Consider the following 12,513-nt stretch of genomic DNA (forward strand, 5'->3'; position numbering starts at 1 on the left):
GTAAGTCATCCTCTGGGAGAGAAGGCCATCCTGACCCTTTACCTCAGCCTGGGAGGAAAGCAGATCAGAGCCAGTTTGCTGTAAAAAGGGCTGATCACAAAGCACACCATGGGATATATCCACTTGACATGTTATATTCAGGAATGAAAATGAGGTCTGCTTCCTACATTCTCAAAGCATCCTTTTTATTATCTCTATAAAGCAAGACGCTCTATAAACCAAAACAAATAATTTATTTTTGCCTCTTTAGAAAAAAGAAGTTAAACTAAGTCTTTAAGGTATAACTCACTATAAGATAGGAAGAGGTGAAAGTACCCTAGGGGTATTAAGGTCTAGATGACTTGAGCTTAATTAACTCATTTAGCGACATCCTGTCATTTATCACTTTCAGGAAGTTACCTGGAGCATCTTCCAGTACATCTGTAAGTGAAGCTTCTAAGGATCCCGCTATTTCTCTAAATCTGAGATAAAAAACAAGAATGCAAATTAGCATTGACAACTGTTAGATGCCTTTCCATGTCCATTCTTCCTTCTTCCTAAGTAACAGGAACGCCCCCCACCGGCTCGTTAAGTCCAATGCTCTTAGAGATGGCCAACCAGCCATGGAATGCCAATTCTCCCAGACTTGCTTCGAAGCAAGACAAAAAACTTATCTTGATTAAGCCATTGTTATTTAGGGTTTCTCTGTTATTTGGAGCTGATCTGAATCACAACTAACTCCTTGTTTAAACAAACTGCCCATCAAGAAGTTGTTTCTGGCTAGCCCCACATGGCTAGGATCGTCTCATCATCTCATGGCCGAAGACTACGGTTTCTCCAATCCATCTATATCAGCATTATCACAGGAAAGTAAATGTCCCCAAACTAACAAATGGGAAAGTTGTATTCTGTATTTTTGTTTGCAACTTGAGAAAAATCACTGACAGCAGCCAGTTAAAACTAGAACAACTCGTTACTCGGTGCTCTTTGAATTCCTGCTGGGCCTCGCTCATGCTGACATAGTACTGGCCCGCCATACTGCTGCTCAGCATCTGCACCACTGCTTCTTACATGAGTTTTCTTTTTTTTCCTGTTGACAGCTGGCTCACCTGGCATCTCAGATCATTCTGTCCTAGACTTCTGTTTTAATAACAGATAGGTATATATTTTTATGACTTTGTGAAATGAAACTGTTTATATACATATATAGAGAGTTTTTAAACTAGCTGCTTATGTAGTATTGTTTCCCAACTATATAACTCTTCCATTTTCATACCTTGTATACCAGCACACTCTTGTCCCCTGCTAGTTCCCTTGCTAGCAATAAATTCTGACATGCTTAAGAACAATTTACCTAATGGATAATTTTAGTTTTTTGACAGCACATATGTGCTGTTTAAAGGAAGTTCAGAGATTGAGCTTATGGAAATTGTCTGAAGAGTAAAAAGGACAGCACTTCAGACAAACAAATAGCAACTCTGCCCTCAACAAGAGCACAACATGGCTGAGAGGTGAAGACTGGAAGCCTGCCCTGGACTGTTAGAGCTGGCTGGTTTCCTACAGCTTCCTGTATGCTACATGGAAGGAAAGGAACTCTCTGATGGCCTAGGGAAGTTTGCAAAAGTGTAGTCTCTCCAAGATGCAACTGAGAGGCACAGAGGGAACAAGTGACAGATAGAAAAGTGGGACAAGAGAAGACAGCACTGGAGACTGACCCAAGGACAGCAGCAAAAGGAAGCAGTTTCCCTGAGCACAAGGAAGAGAAGAGAGAAGGGACTCCTCTACAGCTGCGAGAGCAAACCAGCACTAGATCTCAACCTCACACCCCTAATTCCACCCTTTTTCAAAATTTTTACAAAATATAGGAAGTAACCTCCAACACAGAAAAGGCCTGAAGGTTAACACAGCATTGTATATAACAGAGAAAAACTGGAAGCAACCCAAAAGGCCCCAAGTAAGGAAATGGTGACATAGTAAATGCTGGCATATTCATCCTAGAATGCAGTGTGAAAAGCAGTCAGCTTGAAGCTATACAGCAATGAGGAAGAATAGGTATAACTTAGTAAGTACAACACAGATATAAAATTATATGTGCATTTATGATAATTCTGAAAAACATACAAATGAAAAGTACAAGAACTAAATGCAGCAGACCCCTGGTCCTGGTGTACTTCAAGGATGCTGTGACTGTGTACAGGCATGGGGAAAGATCCATGAAAGCCAAACTGCCTATAGCACTTGGCACAATTGTGCCTCTCTACCAGGAGCCCAGCACCAGCCCCTCAGGTGGCTGTACTGGGCAATAACTCTGGGAGTGAAGTGATAGGTCTTATTTCCTCTTGGAAAATGGCAAAAAGTGAGAGAAGATACTTTGGTGAAACTTGAAAAGCTGTGCTGTGGTTCTCACATGTACATGGAATATTATTCTACTCTGGATAGGATATTTGTAAGGAAGGCAACGTCGAATACAAACATTTCTCAATTCTTAAATTGGGGTTTGGAGAAGCTCTCTAAGACATATTCCTCCATGCATGCCACATGTCTACAAAATACAAAAGTACTCATAAAAAAATAAAAATGGTAATAAGAAGAGTTATGGGCAGTGCTTTCTCTGCTGTGTAGTGGCAGAAACCCTGTAGGGCACAGCTCCACTTTGCATAGACGCACACCTGAGGAGGGCGGGGTGTGGAGGAAAGCACGTCAATACTGTATAGATTCTGTCATAAAGGAGCAGATATATTACATTCAGAAAGTACTGAATATAAGACATATAGTACAGACATGTGGATGTTCTGGGAGTATATAACAATCTAGAAAGATTTCAATTAAAAAAAACCTAAAACTTAGCCTTTGGCATGTGAGGGGCTAACACCACAGTTTCCAGGAAGCCACTGATTCACCACAATTTGAGACCATTTTGGTCACATCTCCATTTATTTTCTTCCTATAAGAAACTGAGTCCTAAACCTACTTTCCAATACTTCTATAAGAACAAACAAAATGTAGACATAGTAGGCTATCAGAACAGTGAGGGGATACAGATGTGTTCACAGAATGGTGGTGGTGGTGGGAGAGTGCTGCCTTCTTTCCTGAAGAAGACTGGGACGTAGGCATATAGTCAGATCCAGGAGCATAAGCCTGTTACTGAGAGTGCAATATTAATACTAACTTCTCAGAAACACTTCAAAACATTACCACCTCACTGGCTTTCAGGCTTACTGACATGAATCAGCTAACAATGCAACTCTGACCCTAATCTTGTTTGCAGAACTTCTTGTCATCCCTCAGAGTAAATAATCCAACACGTGATAAAAATCAATAGAACAGTCCCACAAAGTATTACCTTGAATTTATTATTTAAATGAAAAAACAAATGTACTGAAAATAAGTCCCACATTTTATAACTCAAACATAATTTCTAAAAAGTTCATAAATTTTAAATAGAATTTTCTCAAATTTGAATTATTTAAATTCAAATGAGCATTTGAATTTTAAGGCTAAAATCTGGTGATGGTCAAAAAATCTTCCAGGGAACTGGCTGAGTTTCAACATACTTTAAGGCTCAACGACCAGCTTTGAGAGAACCTGTAATGAGAAGAGAACCCGCTGAGGCGAGGCTGTGCCATCACTGTGGGGCTCAGCCTGGCAGAGCCAGAGTAGGGGCTGAAAGCAGCCCAAGGGGGCTCCAGAAGGTGGGGCCACAGTACAAGCTTACTAAGCGTGAAGTCAAGGGATCTGGAGGAAACGACTAGGAAAGGAGAGTTTGGAGACAGCAGGCGGGAGCGTGTGATGTGAAGGCGGTAGATATTTAAAGCAATCTAACTCCAAACTTGGACTCCAAAAGAAATGACAGAATTTGAATATTATTTTTCTATTGCAGTCTTATACTGTAAAATGATACTTTACTATTTTAAACTCTGCTCATGAATCAAAGGCCTTCTTGCCCTGGCTTGATCTTTATTATTACATAGCAATTATTTCCAGTGCAGTCAATGAATATCTTGGATGAACAAATTCTTAATTTCCTATTGAAAGACAATCTACATGACGATGTAACCTTGGAAAATTAAGCATAAAACACAGTATTATATGTCAAAGAGCACCTTACTAACATTCTGACAACTGTGATTTCATTATCAAAAGATGATTACATACACTCTTAATCATGGCAAGCAATTATAATCAAGGTACCTAATTCTTAATAAATTTCCCTAATTTCTCCTCAGACTCTGAGGAAATGCTCTTTAAAGAGCATTTCAACTAAAATGTTCTAGTTCATGCCATTCTATGGAGGAACTTACCATGACCTTATTCAGGAGAATGTGCAAAAATGGATATAATCATCTATTTTTTAGTGAAACATATATTGTTAAGGGTTTATCCTAAATCCACTATTTGAGGAAGGTGATGAGAAAGGGAAAATGGAAAGAAGACTGCTATATAACTCCTACTTTCTCTACCTCTTCATGATGGACGAGAGAATTCATGGTAATGAAGCTGGGCTTGGAGTCGAGCTCATTCCAAGCACAGTGTTCTGAGCTCTCTAATTAACCCCACATAAAACTTATCTTTTTGTCATGCCAGCCAGAACTTTGGCAATCATGAAACTTATTGTACATTTCCACTTTAAATTTTGTTTCCCAAAGCACAGTATAATTATTACAAAGGAGGGGCTAACAGGGGGTAACACCCTTAAGACCTATTCAAAGTCTATTTTAGAAAGGAGGAGGAGTGGTGAATAAATTACTGACCTTATTTGAAAATAAACATGCAAGTTCCACTTATTATTGAAGCTGTGATAGGCAGGATGCGCTCTTAATCTTTTTACACTGGCCTGTGATCCACATTGCCGTTCAAATGTTCTTACAAAATCCATACTTACGGTGTATTTCTAAAATATAAACAAACAGGTGGAATTTTCACTGTAAGCACACTAACCAGAACTGGGACATATAATGAAAACTGTAATCAAGATAAAGAAGGTCAACATATTATAACCATAGTTTCTAGAGTTGATAGGGACTTTAGGGATCCTCCCTCCAAGGTCACCAGCTAAAGATCATGTAATGCCTGAAGCGGTTAGAGGCCATGCTCAAGGGCTCATGCGACGAGCCCATCTGGAAGCCCTGACATTTATTCTAAGTCCACTGCTCTTTAAATGACGGAACTCAGTAAACCCTCAGTTTGTATTTGTCTGAAAATAACTTTATTGCTTTTGTGTTTCAAAGGTAGTTTCGCTGGAAATAAAATTCTCTGTACCTTGAACATTGTCTTTGGCTTCTCTTATGAAATTAGGTGTTAATCTAATTGTTGTTCCTTTGTAGTTAATGCCTTTTATCTCCGGCTACATTTAAAATCTTCTCTGTGACTTTGATATGCTGTTTTGTTATGCTATGTCAGAACATCATATTCTTGGGCACCCCTAACTCCGTCCATTGGAATTGAAAGACATAGCAGATAGGTGGTATAATTTTCATTGCCTCTCCAGAAGAAGGAGAAGTAGAAAATTTTAAGAAAGAAAGAATCAAACCATGTTAGTAATTACATTATTTTTATAGACAAGACAGCACAACACTGACAGGGGATCTAATACCACCAGTAGAGCAGCAGTGAATACTAACTTAACATTTATCATCTCCACACTGAGCTTAAAACTGTATTATTTAACTTTACCAACAAAATTACTCTCCCAGGTAACTATTACTATTATCAACCCCCATTTAGCAGATGACGTTTCCTCTGCTGTTTAGGCTCAGAGAGAATATACACAAAAGACAAGACCAGGAAATAGAGAAAACAGAACACTGGTCAGTTAATAGAGAAGAGCTGCAGCTGCTGTAACACACACTCCTTTCTCTCATAGGTATTAATACCTGAGCCCTCAGGCTCTAGGGAGAACACTACTGGACTTTTCATCTACTTCTCCTTAGGCAGGGGTCAATTCCAGGTCACAAAACCCAGTAACATTTCTAAATATGCTGATGTCTGTGCTTATACAGGAATTTTAGTGCAGTAAAAATGACAGGTTTTAAAGATTTTTCAACTGGTTTAGAGCAACACTTATGTAATCCTGAGTGATCTAGGTGTGTGAAGACAAATAAAGTTACTATTCATTCCTTTTGGGAAAAAAAAATGCCTCTGCATATAACAGATGCTAAAGGAATATAAGAATATTTCCCTCTTCACAAGAAGCATGTCACATTAGAGCCAAAAGCATTTCTTGAAATAAATGGATAGATATTTGTTAGAAACTGTACTCACAAACATTAAGTATTGGTTTAGAGTTCTAAAATCAAACTTCTATCAGAAAGCTTCATTTCTGAGCTGAAACATCTCCTGACCCTAATGTGACCAATGCTTCTTTAAAAAATACAGCAAGATGTAAAGGGTCTTAAATTGCTAATGCTTAAGACCATTATTTCATTCTGCTTATGATATCTAGTTTTAAAAGTCCTACTTCTTAAAATGACAAAAATCACCATCACACAATTTATTGAAAATGACACAAAGTAATTATATTGTTCAACATACTACAACACAGGGCAAGTAGCCAAGTGAGCAGATAAGTTGTATTTCTAGGACAATAAAACTTCAAATATATTGGCCCATCTGTTTTTAAGTCTATCAGGCCCCAGGCTCACCACAATTATCTTGAGCATTTCTACGCTTTAAAAATTAATAAGTAAATTGACTAAGAAGATTAGAAAAAGAGGGAGAACTTCTAGAAATGATAATTATGATAATTAAAATTGCAAACAGAGTACAGGTGAAAAGAGTTTAGACACAACTGAAGATAGAAGACTGGTCTGGAAAAATTACCCAGAATGCAGCACAGAAACAAAGATGAAAAATATAAATGTGAATTTAGGAAAGATAAAGGATAAAGTGAGGAGATCTAATCAAGAGTACTAGAAGGAAATCATAGAAGAATGGGAGGGAAGCACAACTGAAGAGATAATGGATAAAAATGTTCCAGAACTGATAAAAGACATCAATCCTCAGATTCAGGAAACTCAACAAATCTCAAATACAACAAATAAAAATAAGACACACTAGACATAGCATAACAAAACAGCATATCAAAGTCACAGAGAAGATTTTAAATGTAGCCAGAGATAAAGGGCATTAACTACAAAGGAACAACAATTAGATTAACACCTAATTTCATAAGAGAAGCCAAAGACAATGTTCAAGGTACAGAGAATTTTATTTCCAGCAAAACTACCTTTGAAACACAAAAGCAATAAAGTTATTTTCAGACAAATACAAACTGAGGGTTTACTATAAAAAATGAAGTCTATTATCAGCAGACCCTTCCTAAAAAGTCTCCTAACAGATGAATTTGAGGAAGGAGGAAAATAATCCAAAAAGGCATATCTAACAACCAAGAAGGAACAGTTAAGCAAAGGAAATTAGAAATGTGTTGGATAATTCTGAGAGAACGATGACCATGAAAATAAAGAAGATAATGCATAATTTGGGGAATAAAAAATCAAAATTTAGAAACAAGATTCTGGAAATAAGAATATATACTACGGAACAGGGTGAGTTGCATTAAAGTGCTCTAAGTTTCCCATACTGTTCAGGGGGCTGAGAAGCACCAGGGAACTTTAGAGTCTAAGTAACCACTAAGATTATTTGATAAACACAGAAAAAAAGTGCAGAAATTCCAAACTAGTAGAGAGGAAAACACAAAATAATCCCTCAAAGCCCAAAATACAAAGAAGCTGGGAAAGGAAGGAAGAAAAGAAGGGAGAAAGGAAAAGAAGGAAGAAAAGTGGGACAAATAGGAAGTACAAAATAAGACTCAAATATATCAGTAATTAAAATCATTGTAAATTTAATAAATTACCTAATTAAAAGACAAAGCTTATCATATTGAATATAAACTTCAAAATCCAGGGAAGGTAGGAGGAGGAGAAGTACGAAAAGTCTGCGCAACACAGGAAGTAAGGAGATTTGGCCAAAGAGTCTTTAATCTTCATCATGACACTATGCACTGCCTTAAAAAAATGGTACAGCTCAGAGTGACATCAGCATCATGGTGGAGTGAACTTGCCTGGGACTCTCTCCCCGCCAACATACAACAAAAAGGGGCATCCAGACTCCAACAGAAGACATCCTAACAACACCAAAACCTCAGAGAGAGATGTAGCGACAGAGGGCGGAGGGGCTGGAGCCCCCATCAGAGAAGCTGGAACAGCATAAGACAGATCTTCACTCCCTCCCCTAAAGACTGCTATCGCAACCCCAGGAGGATCCGTGAGGAAAGGAGTGGGGTAAGGAGTCACTCATTCACGGGATCACCAGTGACGCCCTAAGGCCCTTGAAGCCTAGAAGGAAGCCCTCTAATAGAGGGAAGCTTTCACGGGGGGTGACCTCATCAAGCCAAGACCCCAGGAGACCAGACAGCGAGAGCTGACTGATAAATCCCGGAGAGCACCCAGGAGAAAGTGCCCCTCACCCCACCCACCCAACGCCCTGCAGCTCCAGGGCCTGGGATCTCTGCTGAAGGTGGAGGGCCCAGAATACATGGCTCATGACTCCAACCCAGTGGCGATAGGTGGTAACTGCAACCGAATAATATCAGAATGAGAAAGACCCGATCCTCCAATATCAGACACTACATCAAATCTCCAGACCAGAGAGAAAACTACAAGCATCCAGAACTCAATCCTGAGGACACAGAAGCATGTAAGCTAAAAGACAATGAATTCAAAATAGCTATCATCAAAAAATTCAATGAGGTAAAAGAGAATGTAGAGAAACAATTCGAGTTCAGGAGCTACTTCACAAGAGACTGAAACTATAATGAAGAATCAATCAGAAATATTAGGGATGAAAGACACAGTGGAAAAGATAAAACAAAATACGGTTCCCTGAATGCTCGAGTGGACATTATAGAGGAGTGTATCAGCATAACCGAACATAGACATGTTGAAATGCTCCAGACAGAGGAGGAGAGAGAACTAAGACTAAAAAGAAATGAAGAAAGTCTCCAAGAAATATCTGACTTAATAAGGAAATGCAACATAAGAATTATAGGTATTCGAGAAGGTGAGGAGGCGGAGAATGGAGCAGAAAGCATGTTCAAAGAAATAATAGCAGAGAACTTCCCAAATCTAGGGAAAGAGAGGGAAATATGTGGGGAAGAAGCTTCTAGATCTCCTAGATTTGTTAAAGTAAAAAGACCTACCACAAGGCATATAGCAGAAAAACTAGCAAGAATGAATGAAAAAGAAAGAATAGTAAGGGCAGTAAGGCAGAAGAAAATAACCTACAAAGGAACCCCATCAGGCTTTCAGCAGATTTCAAGGCAGAAACCTTACAAGCTAGGAGAGAATGCAATGACATATTCAAAACTTTAAAAGACAAGAATCTTCAGCCAAGAATACTCTAACCAGCAAAAATATCCCTCAAATATAAGGGAGAAATTAAATCTTTCTCAGACATACAAAAGTTAAGGGACTTCGTAGCTATGAGGACCCCCCTACAAGAAATCCTCAAGAAGGCGCTCAAACCTGAAAAAAGAAAAAAAGGGAGAAACGGGTCACAAAACACAGAGTAAGCAGATAAACAGGTAGACACAATCAGAATAGGATGGCAAATATTCGATTTTAACATTAGGCTAAAGGGAAGGAAAACAACAAAAACAGACAATCTTGTCACTTTAACCACAACCAAACAACACAAGATGGAGTAAGATATAAGAAAAACAACTTAGGAGGGGAGGAGGAAAGGGACTGAATCAGTTTAGACTAAGGAAATAAGAGGCCATGAGAAAACAGACTATCTTATACACGAGATTCTGAATACAAACCTCAGGGTAACCACCGAACAAAAAAGCAGAAGAAAAACACAAAACATAAATATGGAAAAAACAAAGAAACACATCATTAAAAACTACATAATTCAATGGGCGGACCAAGACACACAGGACAAGAAACAAAGGAAATGCAGGAAAATCGGAAAATGAGTGATATGACAACATTAAGCCCTCATACACCAATAATCACCCTAAACGTAAATGGACTGAATTTTTCAATAAAAAGACACAGAGTGGTGAGATGGATTAAAGAGCAAGAGTGAACAACTTGCTGCCTCCAGGAAATACATCTCAGCTCCAAGGACAAACACAAGCTCAGAGTGAAGGGGTGGAAGATGAAACACGAAACTAATGGCAAACAAAAGAAAGCGAGTGGCGCTATAATTATATCAGACAAAGTAGACTCAAGATAAGACAAGTAAAGAAAGACAAAGAGGGGCAGTATACAATGATCAAAGGGACACTCCATCAAGAAGAAGTAATACTTATAAGTATCTATGCACCCAATATAGGAGCACCGAACTTCACAAAGCAATGATTAACAAACCTAAAAGAAGATACTAAAAATAAAAATAGTAGGGGACCTCAACACCCCACTCACATCCATGGGTAGATCATCCAGACAGAAAATCAACAAAGAAACAGTGGAATTAAATGAAAAGCTAAACCAGTTGGACTTAATAGACATATACAGAACACTATTCAAAAACAGCAGAATACACATTGTTCTCAAGCTCGCCGAGAACATTCTCAAAGATAGACCATATTTTAGGACACAAGGGAAGCCGCAATAAATTTAAGAAAATTGAAATAACAAGCATCTTTTCCAATCATAATACTAAAAACCTAGAAATTAATTACAAGAAAAAAGCTGAGAAAGGGACAAAGATGTGGAGACTAAACAGCATGCTACTGAACAAGCAATGGATCATTGAACAAATTAAAGGAGAAATCAACAAATATCTGGAGACAAACGAAAATGATAACATACCATACCAAAACACATGGGATGCAGCAAAAGCTGAATTAAGAGGGAAATTCTTCACAATACAGGCACACCTTAAACAAGAAAAATCCCAAACAACCAATCTCAAATGACACCTAACTGAATTAGGAAAAGAACAAACAAAGCCCAAAGTCAGTAGGAGGAAGGAAATAATGAAAATCAGAGCAGAAATAAATGCTATTGAAACAGAAAAGACAGTAGAAAGGATCAATGAAACAAAGAGCTGATTCTTTTTCTTTTTAACGGTTGGTACCTGAGCTAACAACTGTTGGCAACCTTTTTTTTATTTCCGCTTTTTTTCCTCAAATCCACCCAGGACATACTTGTATATTTTAGCTGTGGGTCCTTCTAGTTGTGGTATGTGGGATGCTGCCTCAGCGTGGCCAGACGAGTGGTTCCACGTCTGTGCCCAGGATCTGAACCAGCAAAACCATGGGCTGCTGTAGCAGAGCATGAAAATTTAACCACTCAGCCACGGGGCTGGCCCCAGAGTTGGATCTTTGAGAAGATAAATAAAATTGACAAACTCCTAACCAGATTTACAAAGAAAAAAAAGAGAGAAAGCTCAAATAAACAAAATCAGAAATGAAAGAGGAGACATAACAGACTCCACAGAAATACACAGATTATAAGAGACTACTATGAAAAACTATATGCCAACAAAATGGATAACCTAGAGGAAATGGATAATTCTTACACTCTTACAACCTCCCAAAGCTGAGTCAAGAAGAAACAGACAATCTGAATAGACCAATCACAAGGAAAGAGATTGAAACAGTAATCAAAAACATCCCAAAGAATAAAATCCCAGGACCAGATGGCTTTCCTGGGGAATTTTACCAAACATACAAAGAGGACTTAATACATATCCTTCTCAACCTATTCCAAAAAATTAAGGAAGATGAAACACTTCATAACACATTGTATGAGGCCAACATCACTGATACAAAAGCCTGACAAGGACAGCACAGGAAAGGAAAACGACAGGCCAATATTGCTGATGAACACAGATGCAAAAATCCTCAACAAAATACTGGCAACCAAAATTCAGCAGTACATCAAAAGGCTCACACATCATGATCAAGTGGGATTCACACTAGGAACACAGGGAGAGTTCAACATCTGCAAATCAATCAACGTGATACACCACATCAACAAATTGAGGAATAAAAACCACATGATCATTTCAATAGATGCAAAGAAAGCATTTGATAAGATCCAACACCCAGTTATGATAAAAACTCTTAACAAAATGGGGATAGAAGGAAATTACCTCAACATAATAAAGGCCTTATATGACAACCCACAGCAAACATCATACTCAATGGGCAAAAACTGAATACCACCCCCTGAGAACAGGAACAAAACCAGAATGCCCACTATCACCACTTTTATTCAACATAGTACTGGAGGTTTTGGCCAGAGCAATTAGGCAAGAGAAAGGAATAAAAGGAACCCAAATAGGGAGTGAAGAAGTGAAACTCTCCCTGTTTGCAGAAGACACAATCTTCTATACAGAAAACCCCAAAAAATCCATCAGAAAACTAATAGAAATAATTACAGTAAAGTTGCAAGGTACAGAATCAACATACAAAAATCAGTTGCTTTTCTATACTCCAATAACAAACTTACAGAAAAAGAACTCAAGAATATAATTCCATTTGCAATCACAACTAAATGAATAAATTTAACCAAGGAGGTG

General features: G+C 38.2%; 1 protein-coding gene across 4 annotated transcripts in view; it reads right to left on the bottom strand.

The window, feature by feature from the left end:
- COG2 (component of oligomeric golgi complex 2) overlaps positions 1–12,513 on the bottom strand; it is a 59,857-nt gene that overhangs the window by 10,795 nt on the left and 36,549 nt on the right. For all 4 annotated transcript variants that reach the window (XM_001497369.7, XM_005602616.4, XM_070228150.1 and 1 more), the window contains 2 exons: positions 4,731–4,870; positions 400–461 (listed from right to left, as the gene is read on the bottom strand). In XM_001497369.7, the coding sequence (XP_001497419.1) occupies positions 400–461; positions 4,731–4,870 (202 nt within the window). The remainder of the gene's footprint in view (positions 1–399; positions 462–4,730; positions 4,871–12,513) is intronic.

The sequence above is a fragment of the Equus caballus genome, chromosome 1 (genome assembly GCF_041296265.1).
Source record: "Equus caballus isolate H_3958 breed thoroughbred chromosome 1, TB-T2T, whole genome shotgun sequence".
Lineage (NCBI taxonomy): Eukaryota > Metazoa > Chordata > Mammalia > Perissodactyla > Equidae > Equus > Equus caballus.